The sequence below is a fragment of the Barbatula barbatula genome (genome assembly GCF_947034865.1).
Source record: "Barbatula barbatula genome assembly, chromosome: 14".
Taxonomy (NCBI): Eukaryota; Metazoa; Chordata; class Actinopteri; order Cypriniformes; family Nemacheilidae; genus Barbatula; species Barbatula barbatula.
Window position 1 is genome coordinate 21,197,544 of NC_136777.1, and position 17,842 is coordinate 21,215,385.

General features: G+C 38.2%; 1 protein-coding gene across 12 annotated transcripts in view; it reads right to left on the bottom strand.

Moving 5' to 3' along the window:
• Positions 1-573: 573 nt before the first annotated feature.
• The window catches only part of col13a1 (collagen, type XIII, alpha 1), an 83,264-nt gene continuing 65,995 nt past the window's right edge, over positions 574-17,842 (bottom strand). For 5 of the 12 annotated variants that reach the window (XM_079473259.1, XM_079473266.1, XM_079473256.1 and 2 more), the window contains 19 exons: positions 14,300-14,386; positions 14,071-14,097; positions 13,939-13,974; positions 13,695-13,745; positions 13,561-13,584; positions 13,374-13,427; positions 13,004-13,048; positions 12,722-12,856; positions 12,070-12,141; positions 11,878-11,922; positions 11,720-11,770; positions 11,509-11,535; positions 11,317-11,403; positions 7,118-7,171; positions 6,878-6,931; positions 6,715-6,750; positions 4,603-4,689; positions 2,433-2,471; positions 667-1,921 (listed from right to left, as the gene is read on the bottom strand). In XM_079473259.1, coding sequence (XP_079329385.1) covers positions 1,919-1,921; positions 2,433-2,471; positions 4,603-4,689; positions 6,715-6,750; positions 6,878-6,931; positions 7,118-7,171; positions 11,317-11,403; positions 11,509-11,535; positions 11,720-11,770; positions 11,878-11,922; positions 12,070-12,141; positions 12,722-12,856; positions 13,004-13,048; positions 13,374-13,427; positions 13,561-13,584; positions 13,695-13,745; positions 13,939-13,974; positions 14,071-14,097; positions 14,300-14,386 — 1,014 coding nt within the window. In that variant the 3' untranslated portion in view covers positions 667-1,918. Of the gene's footprint in view, positions 1,922-2,432; positions 2,472-4,602; positions 4,690-6,714; positions 6,751-6,877; positions 6,932-7,117; positions 7,172-8,086; positions 8,123-11,316; positions 11,404-11,508; positions 11,536-11,719; positions 11,771-11,877; positions 11,923-12,069; positions 12,142-12,721; positions 12,857-13,003; positions 13,049-13,373; positions 13,428-13,560; positions 13,585-13,694; positions 13,746-13,938; positions 13,975-14,070; positions 14,098-14,299; positions 14,387-17,842 lie in introns of all 12 variants that reach the window. The other 7 variants (XM_079473258.1, XM_079473262.1, XM_079473264.1 and 4 more) reach the window with 3 other exon arrangements.

A 17,842-nucleotide genomic window follows, 5' to 3' on the forward strand; every position in this document is an offset into this window, starting at 1 on the left:
TGTGTAAAACTTGAAGAATAATGCTACTTCTGCATCTTTGCTTTTCTTTCACAACAGAAAAAAAGAATTGAAGATGACAAGTTCTTGAAAGTCTAGTCCGTTAATGCCTGCCGCCCCGTGAAGCCTTTCATACTACAGGTGGGTTGTGCAGGGAACAAATCCCTCAGACACCCACCACAGAGCAGCCCAAACACAAAGATATCCCAAAACTATTCAAGTTTCTGTGTCGCTTTGTGAAGGAAATCGTCAGAACCACATGGATCTAATGGCAGTGTTACTTCTTGGCAAGCTGGAACGGATTCTGACCCTTTTAATGACAGACAAAAAACATTTGTAGTCGACTGTAACATTCTGTAAAGTTCTTCAAACGTGACATTCATTCATATGGAGATGATGACATGCACGGGACAATGTGTTGTTATAAAAGTGTTAGTACTCTCACCAATACTCTTACTCTTGTGTTGAATAACCCATTCTTTAAAATATAAGATATAGGCTTCAAATCCGTGATGCGGTTTTAACACACAACAAGCACAAATACACAACGCAACACATGAACAGCCAGAGGGAGTTAATGTTTCTTGGACTCTTTATAAACGTTTCACCACTATGCAAACAAGGCGTGTATAGTACGTAAACAAACATGACAATGAATAAACAAGACTTTGTAGAAAACAGTTGGGCTGAAAAATTGACAGCCATTTATTTTCTTATATTCCTCATGTAGACAGCATAGCTTCTTTGACATTATTGCTGATATGTCTTAAAACTACTTTGGCAGGGTAAAGCATTAAGGCACATGTTAGTATGAGGTATAACAGATGCATAGACAGATGATTACAAACCAAGCTTAACTTATTGGCAAAATAGAGCTTTTCATTATACACAGCAGCAATCCTACACATTCCACTTGACACTGCGTGAACACAGAATAGGTTTAGCTTGGGGGTCTTGCTTTATGACCCAGTCCTGGGAATTAAATATTAGTTTAACATAAATGTCATGTTTATAATACTTATAACTTCATTGGCTTGATACTTCATTTGTACTTGCGTTGAGGTAAAGACGGGCTTGGAAAGTGTTAGCAATTTGCTTGACAGTGAGCAGCATTGCACGAGAAGCCAAATGAATTCATTTCTACTATTGAATGGCTAGATTATGGAGATGTGATTAGAGAAAATAGCTGCTTAAATCCATGACATATTTACACAAAGCCATCTAGGCGCATCTCTTTATGTGGATTGTTTAACAAAAGTTATCCATTTTAGTTTTTTTTATTGAATTATGTGAATTGGGAAAAAATAACATGGACAAACTGAAAAGCAAGTCATGCTTTGTAAATGCTTATCATTTATGTATTCAAACATACGTCAACTGAATTATACTGCCTCTATAGACTTCAAATAAGTCATTTTAAGTTTCAGTTAACACACAGTATGCAGTTACAGTGTAAAATCATTAGTTCTGATATTAATAAGACCGCAGTGTGATATCCAACAAAGTCCATGTTAAACTCAGAGCAAGGGATGTCCTCATAACACAAGGCCAAATTGAAACTCCAGCCCCACTATTCAGTGCAGCGTGGTCCGACACAACACATCATTAAGACATCATGATACAATAAGTTAATAGGCACATATCAGTTAACATTATGCACAAATATCATGCATATGCTGCCACAGTATATTTCTTCCTCCATTAAAACATTTGGACATAATGCATAGTTACAGTATAAAAGTCCATTATATAAACAACATTACCGGTAATAAAAATAAACAATCTGTACAAAAATCCTGCCAGTATTTTCGATGATTTATGGTATTTTTCTTTTCCATCAATATAACAGACCAACGGCAAAGAAAATAGTACAAAAATAAATATTCTATATACAAACAAACATGAGATTCTGGAATTAACGTCACTGCAAAACAAGAGTCAAAGAGAGCACACGTTATTTACAAGCACACATCTGTCAAGCATGTGGAGGTAATTGAGTTCATATCATATTTTTTAAATCATTTTAAGGAATATTATGAAAAACATGTACAATTATTATTCAACCAATGTATAAAATCACTTTTTATGACACAATGAAAATACAGCTGCAATTTGTAACTTTTTTAGTTAAAGTCAACAAAATCAAATATTGAGCAGGTACATCAATAATCATTGTTGTGTTTTTGCATTACCATAATTCACAACTGTAAGCCAAAAATAATGATTTATATGCTCAGGTCAAATTTCACAAGAAATGCCAGTGATTTCTAAACAAAAGTAAGGATGGCGACGGAGAAGCAAAAGTGACGGATTGCAGCTTTGTCTCTATACCTCCATATGATTAGTTCATAACATGAGTTATATCAAGTGGGGAGGATACGGATGCAATTATTTCAAAAGCAAAGTGTTAATATGATCAGGAGAAATCCACTCACTTTATTCCAACACCCTGGTACTGGCAGACCATCATCGCCCTGAAAAGATAGAAGAGCAGTGGTGAATAAATATAAAAATGTCTTTCTTTTCCATCTATGCACACAAAATGACTTTGCAAACAAGCAAGAAAAACAATCATTCAATATAAAGTATGACTGTATTCAGGGATTCAATTGGGATTTCTTATGCGGAGGGGCTCTGTGGGGTGTGCATACAACGCTTATAATATTATCTTATTTATCGAATAACTGTATAATGTAAGTTAAGAGAGCCCTCTGCTATGAACAATAAAACTCGGATCAAAATCATTCTAGATGCCAGCAGTATACAAAGTTACATGTGATAAGAATTACATCTTTCTGCATAGGCCTGTGCGCCCTATTATTTTATGATCATTTATTAACGTATTATATATAATTTGATATATGACCTGTGTATTTCCATTACTTTTCTGTCAAAACTACAAACAACATTCACAATAATTGAGGTGACCCATTTACTTCGTTGCAGACACTCAACCCACAAACTAAATAGCTTTAAATGCTTGAATTTGATAGAAATAACATATTTTGGAAGGCCTTTCTTCACAAACAGCTCCGCACCGGACGAGAAGCAGCGGCTGGGCGCTGTATAGAGCGGAAACACAAGGGCACAGAGACATGGATGTCTGCATGCACGTGTTTAATGTACGACTCCGAATTGGGTCACTATGGTGCATATAGATCTGTTTTTCTGCGATTATCAACGTAAGTGTATACACTGACAAAAGAGGTAAATTATTACTTTAAATTGAGATTTATACTTGGGCACAGCAGATTTATACTGGGGCACGGCGGAATGCCGCTCCATAACACCAGAGGAACAGCACACTGGCAAGGAGCAGAGCGAGACCCTCATTCTATGTGCCGGGGATCCCCCCGGATGGGCCAGACCCAATTTAACCCCTGACTGTATTCATGCAAATATACATCAGCACAGTGGCACTTACGAAAAACATATACATACTTTATCGAATCAATCATTTCAGTCAACCTGGCATTTTAAATGTATAAAAATACTTTTTTGCTAAGTGACAAAGAATAACTTTTTCCAATAATGCATTTGGTGGAGAACCAAATGCAGATGCTTTTTGGAGACCACCGAAATGAGAGGGGGATGTGGTGCTGAGAGAACAAAGTTTGTGTTTCTCTTAAGATTGTTAGTCAATATTGCGGGTTAAGGTATTAATTAAGTTAAGTAGTTAAACCACCACTTTATTTTATGCATAAATTCAGATTTGTTTATGTATTACACAACAACTAAGTGTCCCTAATAACAGAAAACATGAAAGTATTAGTGAGAACAAACTTAGTGTTTTAGTGTTAGTGTTTTATAATATATTTTATAATTGATTTATTAATCGCGTTTTAAGATGAATGCATACAGAGAAGTCTTTTCATTTTAGTCGTATTATGATATCATGCAAGCGTACTACAAGTTTGCTCTTAACTGTCAAGATTCCTTAAATGGCCTGTGCAAAAGTATGACATGTTTAGAAAGCATTATGGATTCAGGGAGGCAGAAATCATGCTGAATAAGGAAAGGGATAGACAGCAGCATACCACAGCACACGGGGCATCCAGCCCGTCCAGGCCTGGCAGCCCCGGTTCACCTTTCTCCCCTTTAAAGCCTCGGAAACCCTGTTCATGAAATCAATCACATAAACATCCTATTGTCCAACCACACCTCCACACTTGCCGCTGTGTCCCGGCACCTGATTGGCCCAGACCAAGTGGACTGGGCGTGACTGACAGGAACATGCTTTCTGGTCCCACAGGGCTGAGAACTTCACATAGTCCAACGAGATATTACAAATAACCTCTGTATTGAACCAGCATCTCCACCCTATTGTGTTCAGCAAAACCCTATTCCTGTCAGTCAGATTCCTGAAAAGAAAAATCCCTTGAGAGTTCTGGTACCAAGTGTGTTTTCAAAAGACAGTATACGAGCAATCTTTTTAGTTATAGTTGTTTACCTAAAAGTCTTTATACTGTATATCCGTGTATGGTATAATTTACATATTGGGACCAGAACTGCTCTGGGCATAGGTTAGTGTGACATCACACGAAGACATAAGGAGACGTGAAGGCTCCTTTTGCCTTAGTGCTCCACATTGAACGAAAGACATACCAACGGACACGGGGCATCTAATCCTGGGGCTCCCTGGTCTCCCTTATCCCCTTTGGCCCCCCTGTTGCCCTTCTTGCCCCTCTCCCCCTGTAAACAACAGTGCATTTAAATAAGTCAGACTTCAGTCCGACTGCTGCAGCAGCATCATCACTGAGAACAACACGTTTAGATGCTTAAATGAACAGTAGGTGTGCTTGAGTATAGTGTTGTGATGAATATTGGGATCATTAAAGGAGGGTAAGTGGAGGGGTTAAGGAGGAAGGAAATACGCCAATGGGGTTAGTGGGGAGAATTGTATTTCTTTATGTATGTTTATTCCTGTTACAGTGGCGGCAAGGCAAAAGTGTATTGATGTCCATTGATCATTCTCTGGTCTCATTCATTCCCTAGTCACAATCCAGTTTTTTATTTTAAAGTTAGATTTCGGCAAATAACTAACATATAATTTTATTTTTATTTTACATTTAATTTTCATCCGTAGGTGTACTATATAGGTTTTAACTTGTTATTTGCTCCCATGAAATTATTCAATTAAATCTGGAACATCATCCATTGACTTTTAATATGTCAATTATGTAATAATAACTAAATATTTTATACCACTATATTTTATACAAAACAACATCATTTAAAAAATGAATGATGATACAAAATATTCTTATATATATATAGTTAACATTATTAATAAAATTTAGAAGTTAATTTTAATTATAAAATTATTAAAGCCTATATATTTATGTCTGTGACAAAATGATATAAAATATTAAACTGAATTATTTCCTATACTTGTTCTTAAATGTTAGCATAAATAAACTAAATATACATAATGTGGTCAATTCCAGCCTGATGTCTTGAGTTTTAAAATCTAAAAGTGCATATGAATTTTGTTCGAATTTCATCTTCAAGTCTGCACGCAAAGTTAAAGGATTAATGTAAGGGAACAATTAAATTGAATCTCCTATAAGTCTTTATAACGACATCCAAGCTAAAATACAGATTTAAAATTCCAAACAGCCCTCATCATAAATTTATTCCATCTCTAAAAGAAAATAAATCAAAGTGGAAAGACATTACGATTCAACATGGAGCTCATTTCTAAATCCTGATTCATTATGACAGCTTTAGGCTCCACGCAGTCTTCAATTTCTCTCCCGAATACTTTTATCAGGATAAAATGGGCTCTACACTGATTTAATGCTACTTCCCACATTATGTGCTATTTCAAAACACATCCAGATGTGACATTATGAAACCGTAAGAACTCGCAGCATTAGTGTAATTGGGCAGAAAAGGAACACAGGCTGGAAGGAAGGAGGTCAGTGAAGGATATGAACAAAAGTAGGATGTGAGGAAGAGGCGGAATATTAACCCAGGCTAAAACATTAGGATGCGGGAGGAGCATGAGAGGGGTACAGAGAGGACGACCCGGCCCGACTTGGCAAACAGAGCCACGGGACACAGGGTGTGGGGGGAGGAAAAGGGGATAAGAAGACCTGCGGAAAAAACAGAGGAAGACAAGGAAAGGACAAGAGTAAAAAAGCACCGCGTCCAAGAGTCCTCCGCAGCATCTTTCACTGAGCTTTAGTCACAGAATTAGACAATGCCGATCGATATGTGGCAGGTTGAGGTTCTTTTACTTTATTTTTTGTCTGGTTTATATGTTTATTACATCACCAGTGGAGGATGCTGGGAGGAGACATTGACATGTCTTGACTTTCAAGGTGGGAGACATTCCATAACTGAGGAAATTAGTGTTAATAGGAGAAAGGTCAAGAGTCTAGGAAGATGGAAGACACAGACAGAAAATGTATAATACGATGTGCTAACTGAATCATTGAAAAACTATCAATATGAATACATTTTTTGCATTATCCATGCAACAACAATGTACACCAATGTCAGACTTTTCTGTATCGTCAATATGTGTTTATATGTGTATTTACTGTATAGAAACATTTAAAAATGTGTAATGCTTCTGCTTATCTAATAAACCATTGCTTTCATAACAAATAGTGAATAGAATTCAATATTCTAAAACAGCATAAAACAACATTTCTATAATACTCATGTCCCATAGTCACAATAACATAAATAAGGCACTTATAATCTTACCCGGTTTCCTTTTAATCCCGGTGGTCCTACTAAACCCTGAATGAATGAAAAACAGACATTATTTCTGGCCTAATCTTCATTTCAAGGAGTTTATTCACAGTTTAAAATGGTAAATGATGAGATCTGTCACACGGGTTCTGATGGATTCTGGTACATCACTTACAGGGATGCCTTGAGGCCCAATTGGTCCTGCTACTCCCATATCTCCCTTTTCCCCCTTTAAAATGAAAACAACAAACAGTTAACATTACAGTGAACTACAGCACACTGGAACATTCTTGATTCTTCCAAATCTGATTAAGAAAGCAGTTTAACAAATTGCTTACTAATGCAATGATGCAAAACAAAACAGCGGTGTATATTTGTTTATTCGGTTCATTCACATTGACAAAATGGCACTAACCATTTCTCCTTTTGGTCCTGCAGGCCCAGAAACCCCGGCTGGTCCTATCAGACCCTTCAAACATGAGTAGAAAATGACACATGTGAGCTTTAACAGAGGTGATGGGTGAAAGGGTCAGGAGGAAAACTAGTCAGTGGCAAGCACCAATAGATCAACGAACTTTATCTGAGCGGAATAAGAGCAATTTCACGCTACTTAAATGTGATACGCTGTTCCCGAGAGTTGTAAATCCTTATAAGAGATTTTGCTTCCAAATGAAGTCTTCTCAAATTATGAAGAACTACAAAATTCCCAAAGTTTGTTGATCTAAAGAGAAGTAAACAGACACAAGTAATTGTAAAAGTGAATCCATCTTGCATTTTCCGCCTGTGCCTTGGAGAGGATTCAACAAAAGGCCTGTTAGACACCTTGCTCTTTTGGGAGTCCTACTTTTCAGCCATTTGTACAGTAATCATTGTTCATGCAGTCGCATCCCATCATGCTCTCCGGCTACGACATCACTAGATCAAAGCTCGTCTCTCGGAAAGAAATGAAGCTCTTGCTCAACAGAGGCCAGGCACGTCTCAATATATACAGAGGTACAAAAGGCTGCGACAGCATGAAATATAAAGGAATTATTCACTTTTGGACTTTCAAGGAAAGAAAAGTCAGCTGGAGAGAGAGAACTGTTTACAAGCGCTCGGCCATGCTACCATTACAGAACTAAACTAGAGGCCGGTTGACCAAAAACAGCAAGAGGTAACGGCCAAATTTAGACTCAGGGATAAAGTCATGCCGATATAAACAAGGCCCTGACTAGCAGACAACAGAGACAAACACACAAATGCAGACGACAAAGCAAGCAACAGATCAAGCAGACGGACGAGCAGACAGACAGAAAAAGCAGGCGGACTGCAGAGGGAAGAATGACAGAGGGCTAGATGGAAATCGAGAGATGGGGGTGATGGGAACGGGTGTTGCGCCACTCACCACTGGACCAGGCTTGCCGTCTAAACCATGAGCCCCCTGGACAGCGTGTAAAGAGTTAGAGAGCGAGAGGAGAGATGGAGGTGAAGGGGGGGGGGGTGTAGAGGGGGGGGGGATGGATGAGTGAAGCAGTGACTCGTGTGCCACATAAAAACAACACTAGTTCTGATGGAGGGGTGATGTGTTGAAGATGATGTGTAAGACACTGACAGTAACTCCTTTGACTTTAAACAATGAATACCTAAATACAACATTTCCTTTAAGTAATAAAAATGTTTTTTTTACTTTGTTAAACAAATATAATAATAATACTATGTACATAGTGGCTCTGGTCCAAAAATAAGTGAGCTGTCTACATTAGCAACATCTCAAATGAAAGAGTAACCTTAGAAGCATTTTAATTGACATGAAATTTAGCAGCAATTTGAGCAATTTGTCCGTTTGGGGCAACTGTAGAAGAATTCCATGTTAGGGGACACGCGGTGTATGTAGATAGAAACAACTAATTCTAAGGTAATAAAATCATAACGCTTCATTATGTAAGGTCTTTATACACCTCTGAAGACATCGTTATGCATATTATATTGCATTTCTGTCTATAGAGCCTTCAAACTTGATATGTTCAGTTTGAGAATAGCATGTTGCCAAATAACAATTATAAAACCATGAAAAAAAAATCAATATTTAGATTAATGTAACTAATTTATTAATATTTTAAGTAATGAAATATATTTATAGTCTGCATTTTTCTTGCTTAACTCTTTCCCCGCCAGCCTTTAAACATTTTTTTGCCAGCCAGAGCCAGGGTCTGTAATTTATTTATGGACAAACAGTATATCAAATGAAAGAACAGAGTCTCTGCTTTCAAACAAAAGAAATTGTATTCTTCATTGGTTCTTTTTTATCACTCCTTAGATAGGGTAGGTTTCTTTTAAAATGCATCACTTTGATTAAACAGCGATAGTCAGATATAATGAACATTTATTGGTCAAAGACTCCACCCAGATTAGACTCGGAACAATCATTTAAAACAGATAAAATATATACGTTCTCAGTTCAGAGATTCCGTACTTTTTCCAAAGGTGTGTAACAGCGCCATCTGCTGTACATCAGTACAAACACAGATTGCCGTAATAACTCGTCTTTGGCAGGGAAAGAGTTAATAGATAAAACATTGTATTGCAACATAAAAGTTGTGGGTTTGATTCCCAGTGAATACACATACTGATAAAATGTATAGCTTGAAGTGGCTTTGGATAAAAGCATCAATCAAATGCATAATTGTAATGCATTCTGGGAATGGCTTACTGTATAAAGGTTTTGGAACAGAGACATTATGTCAGGCTAATGTAACCTTTTAGATATTTTAGAAATGTATTTTTCCTTTTTTGTTTTTGGTAAAGCATACAGTACAGGGCTGCGTTTCCCGATAACGTTGTCTCTTATAGTGTTACGAAGACTCTAAAGGTATATCTTAACTACAGGTATATGTTTTCTACGTGTGTTTCCCGAACTATACCTTATGAGCTTACTTCCTACGTGCCACCCCAACAGGTTCTGTCCACGGCGTTGGTGCTGAATTAATGGATATTGATCGCTCCACAATCAATTATTCACTCTATACAAACTGCTTTATGTGAGGTAGCGGCGTTCTTTATAAAATAAGCACTTTAGAAATAGTTGAAGTTGCATTTATTAGAACTCATCCGATAAAAATCCAACCATAGACTTTATTTAATTGTGAAATCAACCTGCGAACCTGCAATCTCATGGCCAGATGTCTCAACACGCTACACTATCTGGCAGTTTAGTCATTTTCACATTGTGAAAGTGTGCCATGAGATACCATTCATTATACCTGTGTTTGGGAACACCTGGTTTATATTGTCATAACACAAAAAAAAACCTGAATTAGAATTTGAAAAACATCTGAATTTAGGGGCTCCTCCGTTGAGTTTGTCTTGAGTTAGTTAGACCAACAAGATCTTAAAGCTGCTCCCGTGGCAGGCAACATTTTTTTCAAATTGTCTCTTGTGATATGGTAGCCAGGGGACTAAAACGTTCTCTTATTAAATAGTGCACACACACTAACTGGCTCCGCGGACAGCACCGTCTTTGATTTAACTATTCGCAGTCTCGCTGCCATAGTTTGACTGAACTCCCCATAACATTCATTCCCTTATATACTCCTAAGCTTTTCTGTAAAATAGTTTGCCAGCTGATGTGCCTTGGTATACTATGCTATAATTAAAAAAGCTAACAACCATCAGTGTACGGCAATTTTATCAATGAAAAAACTTCAATACACTGGGTGTATTACAACTTGAGTATTTTATTTGTAAACTTTAAACTAAGTTAATGTAAAAATCATAAATGTAATAATAAATCAAATGACTATATTAAATTGTACGTGTGAAATTAAACTGCGATGTAGAATGAACCGTCAACAGTGATAAGGTATAGCTAAGAGCGGTCCAGACCAACCGACTTACAGAAGCTATACTTAACTAAGAGGGTTTCGGGCTACGATAAGGCACTGCTTATGGTATAGCTAAAGAACGACGTAGCGTTAAGAAGGTTTCAGGAAACGCAGCCCAGGACTTTAATGACAAATCAGATCTTTTCATAAAAACAAAAGGAGTTACTGTGCCATTGATGTGACTAGAACAAGTTTATCAATGACTTTGACACCATAGATATACAACAGAAGTCAGAAAAAAGACCCCTGAAATTCACAAAAACAAAATCTACAGCATGCTATTTAACAGAACAGTGAAGAGGAAACCATTATAAACAAACACAAACATATTTCAAATAATATCATTCATTCATATAATAGCTATGGAGACGGCTAGGCAGTAATCTGAAACTATTAGGAATTAGTAATCTATTCAAATGCATATATATAACAATGTAATGTAATGTAATGTAAAGATGATGACATGATGGCACATGCATTTATATGATTGCAATGATTTCCAAATGTGCACATCTACTGACTCATGCAATGTAAAAACAATAAACCATTAAATCACGATGTGTAGTTACAAACATACATGAAATAGCAGAACATTCATATTGATATTGGAGTGCTACAGCACATCTCGTATCAGTCTCATGTAAACTATTAAATACAGTAAATCTGTGCTGGTATCTAAATGTTCCACAACTCCCTAAAACCAGTTAATGTAACGCATGTTAGTATCAAACACTCAAATAGAAAATGTACTCACAGGGAGTCCAAGATGGCCTCTATCTCCTTTATCTCCCTTTTGTCCAAATGACCCCTTGTCTCCTCTCAAACCAACTCCTGGCTCTCCCTGAACCACATAGGCGATACAGTACATTATGAGTGATAATGTGCTCTTTAACATGATAACAGTTCTGTAACTAAGTAATGTACTGTATCATGAAGGTGTACCTACCTTTGGTCCTGACAAACCTGGAGGCCCCTGATAGGTAAGAAAGAATGAATGTGAGAAATCATATATCACGTAGCATCAAATTAAAATCAAATTATCTTCTTTGTTGTATCTTTATTCGAAGCGGTGGGTATGTTCCTTAACCACACAAACATCTCTGGCAATGTTGGAGACATGACACTGTGGTTGGAACAAGAATGATTTTTGCCCTCACCACTGGCCCAGCTGGCCCAGCAGGTCCTGGAGGCCCAGCAGGCCCGTAGATCTTAAAAAAACACAGATCACCATTAAAACAGTCATTTAGGATAAAGGTATTGCCCAATTTAGATATATCAACCCACAAGCTAATGTGTAGTAAAGCTGGGAACGTACCAGCTCCGCTTTGTCTCCTTTCTCTCCAGGTTCACCTTTCTGACCCTGATGAATGTATGAAACGCAAAAGAGGAAAACTTGAGTTTACTTTTCACTGAGCAAAACTCAAAACAGCATGATGAAATACACTGCACCCCAAAGTCACTTTAGTCAGCAATGACTTATATTTGTTTGAGGGGCACCATTGCGTACCATTGGGCCTGGCAATCCAATGGGACCAGTGGGCCCTGAAACCCCCTTTTCTCCTGTAGGGCCATCTAAACCCTACAGAATGAGGAAAATTGACAAAAAGTTCAGGGGACGTTTGATGAACATCATTTAACAGCCAATTAAAACTATTTCCACACAGCCAATAGACATTGATGTTGGGTTAAACATTAGTAAACTGCAGGCTTTTAAGAACGCATTGCTGCCAACCAACCACAAGTTTTGACCAATTTCATTAAAGTGATAGTTCACCCAAAGATTTCTTGTCACAACTTTCCTTCTTCCGCACCAAAGAAGATATTTTGAAGAAAGTTGGTAACCTCACAGTGCCGGCAACCATTCACTTGACACAAAACTAATGCAAGTGAATGGGTGCCAGTTAACAACCTTCTTTAAAATATCTTCTTTTGTGTTCTGCGGGACAAAGAAAGTCATACAGGTTTGAAATGACAAGAGGGTGTTAATGCTGAAAGAATTTTCAATTTCGGGTGAACTGTCACTTTAAAGCACATTTGATGATACTGCTTATACAACATTGACCACGCTTACATACGTTTCATTTATGTTACTAATGTAGCTCACAATGTTTCTTTAGATTTTTGTTCATTTTTTTTTCATAAAATCTACTTTCACTCACGGGTGATCCAGAAGGGCCCATGTCCCCCTTATCTCCTTTTGGTCCAGAGAAGCCCATAACTCCTCCCTCTCCTCGTGGCCCCTCTGGTCCAGGTGGGCCGATGGGTCCTGGTTCTCCTGGCTTTCCTCGTGGACCCTAGGAAGTACAGGTACATTCACACAGGGTTACAAAGGTTCTATGTATGCATTCACCAATGAACTAAGGGATAAAATATGTAGTCTATCCATCCATCCATCCATTTCTTTTATTAAAGTGGAAATTTGTTTTGAAAATTAAATTGACCTTTTCGCCATCATGACCAGGGGCACCTGGCAATCCAATATCACCCTAAAAAAAGATAAATGGGTTAAAGTAAGAGATCAGGTTAGTTTTCAGTTACAGCACATGAATGTTAGTATACGGTACACTTAGTATACTACGGTAATTCTCTCATTGTATTCCCTGCAACCTAAAAGGTTTAAACGTGTCGACCTACAAACTTTACCATGATAGATCAGCAAGCATTGTCTTCTGTCAGCTATGCTTTAGAATCAATATTTACCTGTTCAAGTGTATAATAATATACTTCATTTAAAAGTCAACATGAATACACACTCGCTTTAAATTAAAGACGGTTTTATATGTAATTCAACATTTTTGAGGTTAGGGCTACCTTCAAGCCTGGAGTGCCAGCAGGCCCCGGAGGTCCTGGTAGACCAGGAGGGCCCTAAAAAGCACATACGTTTGATAAAACTTTGCAAGGTATTTTATTAAATGACACAGATTTTCATTGTTAGTGTCTGTATCTGTATCACAGTTCTCCAAATAATAAATGTGAAAAGCTATTTTGTGAAACTTACCATTGAATGCACATTACGAATATCCTGAAATACAAAGTAGTTTACACATTACAATACAAGCTAAAGAAATGTTTAGATGATATTATGGCAAATTCTGAAAAAGTTAAATACATAAGACATAAGAGCAGACATACATTCTCATTGATCAACGTCTTTCCTGGCTCGCCTGTAGGACCTGGTGGACCCTGATGAATGATCGGAAACATTTAATTCATATTAATTCATATTAATGTAATTCATAATATATAATGTGATTTCTAAAATGACCCATGACATGTACACTACAATTACAAACTGATGTTTTGCAGAACTGAGTCTGTGAGTGAAAAAGTTGTATCGACTACTGTATATACAGTATTTGAAAACGGCTTGACTCACTCTTGGCCCAGAGGGACCTTCCATACCAGGTTCACCCTGCAGAATAAAAACAATGCAGTATAATAACAATACAATACAATAATATACTCATGCAAGTACTCAGTATAGTTAAAAAAAATGCCAGCTGCCCACCTTTATGCCATAATCGCCTTTCTCACCCTATGAAAACAAAGTAACAATTGAAACTGAGATCACACTACTGTTTTACATATAAACATTAAAACATATAAACATACACCTGTTGGCTTACAGAACACACCAGACATCGGTAACGCAACACACAAACAAAAGAAAAACGATTTAATACTTTATTGTGAATGTATAGATACTTTGAAAATCTTTGTAGAATTTGGGATGGTACCTTGGGGCCAGCTTGTCCTGGCAGTCCTGAGGCACCTGGTTCTCCTTTGATGCCACTTCCTACAGCACTGGGTTCACCTCTCTCTCCCTGCCAACATATAACAACCCAGAAGTTAACCAAGAGATTATTTAAGGAAACATTAAACGATTAAATAAAGACACTGCCAAGCATAATAAAGTCAAATATAACAAAGACTTCTTTGCATCTGTGATGTTATTTTTATGACTACTGAGCACGGCATCCATGAGGCACTATAACAATTAAAAACCTGTGGCATTCTTTAATCTTAAAAACTACTGATAGCATACAACCAGATCGCCATTTCAGAAATGCATTTCTGCATGCACATGTACAGTACTGTAATACAGGTTCAAACAAAACAAACAACCAATGACATTAGAGCCTTTTTACAAAGTGTTAACTAAGATCAAACAAGAAAAGCAAATCTCAAAATGATCAAACAAAATGATGATGCAACACACGACCAAAGTGCTCATTTAGGATGTACCTTGTAACCCCGTTTCCCAGGGATACCAGAAATACCCGCCTGACCCTTTACAGCAACAGGAAAAGCACCGTTATATTTTTCAAGTCATGTGATCAAATGTGCTAAAAAACAGCCACACCAAGGACTTTACCTTTTGACCAGGGATGCCCGGAAAACCAGGCTCTCCCTGAGGGGAGGCAAGTTGTCAACATCAGAGGAAAAAGAGAAAGAGAGGAGGAAAAGAGTGAGAGATCATGTTCTCAAGGAAACAACATATTTTGCTCGATTTGGTGCACAAATCATTGCTATAGTTATTTAGACAAATATTGTTTACATCGACTGTAAACCCCACTGGGTCCATCTTTTCTATCAAAGTAATCAGACTGCGCACGCTGGTATCAATATTTAGATCGCCGCTTTGACGTTTGTGCGTTCCAGGCACGCTAACAGCCGATTGCTAGCCGTGCCGCAGAGACTCGCCCACAATTGCTTTGTTATTAATAGTGAAGAGCGCACGACAGCTATTTAATTCTTGTCTGTTAGCTGAGACTAATGAGCAGACACCAAGGCGGTGATACAGAGACACAGCTGCGGTCGGACACTTGACCCGAGCGCTCCAGGCACCCTCAATGGTTTTTTCTCATGCCATCTCATTCCTCAAGTCTCCGACGCCACTTTACGGTCTCTGAAGGTAATAAGTTTATATGTGACATGCCTTGATAATGAGCTATTAATCACACTCGGGCGTGAACGCACATTACAGTACACACCATCTTAGGTACAAGCTCTCGGACAAGCCTTTTAGCAATTGAACGCTTTTCCAACATCATGCAGGAAACAGGGGTCGGGGAATAAAGGATAATTCTTTGGAAAAATAATTGGGTGTGGGATGCAGGTGGTGTATTGGGGGTGACTTTAAGGAAGGTCGAGGGTTTTACACAAGGTATTGTGGGTAATATGTTGCAGGGGTAAAGGAGAATTGGAGAAGTGAACTACCTTTACTCCTTGTTTCCCAGGCATTCCTAGATCACCCTGAAAAATTTGCATCAGTTCAATATTTGTTCAATATCTTTAACATGTCACATGCTTTGAACCGAAACCAAAAATCTTGCTCATAACCAAATCACAACACACAAGACACCAAAGTCTATGAATATTTATTCTCGCTCATGTAGTTCAAAACCTGTATATAACTATTTCTTCTGTGAAACACAAGTGAAGATATTTTGAGAAATGTCTCAGTGGTTTGTGTCCGTACATTCTTCAAAATTGTCTTCATTTGTGTTCTGTACAAGAAAAATAACATGAGGGTGAATAAATGATGAAAGATCTGAACTATCCCTTAAAGTCTTACTGGGAGTTCACAAGTAAGACCTGCACCAAACCATCAACAAAGTAACAGATCTAAGCTGGACTTTTTATCAGGGTTAGCAAGCAAACACATGGCCACAAACTCAAGCACTCAACGACTGCATTGCACAGTGTCATCAGAAAAGCATTTTACAGCATGTTTTATGCATTCCACCAAGCCTCTATAGAAAACACTGAATGTCATTTGGAGACAGACAGCCAGACAGCCGGCACTCGAGGGCAGAGAGCAGCGTTGGCATGAAGACTCCAGTGAGTCTGAGCATGGGGGCAGGTGGTGGAGCCGAGCTTGGCACTGCCCGTTTTGACAGGTGCTGCGGTCAGACCTTGGAAATGCTTGCAGGTTATCAAGAGAGAGACGGACACCACAAGTGTGTGGTTTGAGGGTGTACAGATGATCCAAGACACTCCGGTGTGCATTTGGGTTGGATACAAGACTGCAGCATACTCAGCTGCTACTATAAACAATGTGAAACCAATGGGATAGAACGAAACTAGAAGAAAGAGCACGGCCCTATCCAACTTCCCAGAGTGCATGTTGAAAACAGGAAGTCGCTTTGATCTTCTCCTTTTCCAATCAACTTGCACCATTCCAGACGCCCTCCCTGTCCATCGTCATGTCTGTTTCAACCCCGTCCGAGTCTATTTTAGAGCTACGGCGAATAACACTCGTTGGGGCAGAGGCCAGGCCAGAGTGTTCGAACTGACATTGGCTGCAAGTGATTTATGGCAGCGCTAATCTCCAGGCTGAAAACGACGAGGACGCACTCTTTGGAGTTCAGAGGAATTCTGGGAAGGTAAAGAGAACACTCATCAGCGCAGAGGAAAGTGGCTGTGTTCTCTGCTGACAAAATTGATTCCTTCAGGACGGCTTGCGATAAGTAATGGCTTCGTTTGGCTCCTCTGAAACGGGATACCACGGGCGTATGTGCTAGGCCAGAGGTATAAAAAGCCTAAAGGAAATTCATAAATAAACCCTATGAGTTCCATTTATGTGCATCATTTACTGCCCGAGAAACACACAAAGGGACCTTGTATAGGGAGAATAACAACAATTAGATAAAATAGTTGATTCTCAAAGGACTCGTGAAAATCTGTTCGTAATTGAGGCGAGGCTGGACATAATAATAATTATAATCTATACCATTGATATTTATTGGACAAACCTGATTCGCTTCAGCAAACTTGTTTGAAAAAAATCATTACTTTGGCATCTTCGTCAATTACACTTAAGGGTCAATATATAATTGCACATTTGCCATTTGAAAATGTAAAGAAATGTGAAGAATAGTTTTTTCCCCAAAACACAAGCATCACCTCATTGCAAAGAATGTATATACCTAGATGCCTCCTTGGAACATTCCATACATAAAGAGGTGTCCGTCATGTGTAACGGTCCACTGACATCACTTACAGTTAGCCAGAATTCCCCAACAACCATGACTGTGAAAATCGCTGGGATCTAAATTCCCCAAAAATGTAATAGCCTTTCATTATTGTCTTGTGTTAGTTTAGCAAATATAATGTTTGAGTTTACACAACAGTAAATACATTTTCATAATCATACACTCATACGCTCTTGTGTGCTAACGCACTGAATTTCAGGTTTGCCAGATCTGTGTAACAAAATTAACCATATATGCCTAATCTCCCTAGTGCAAATAACAGAACCTAACTTTCATAAACTA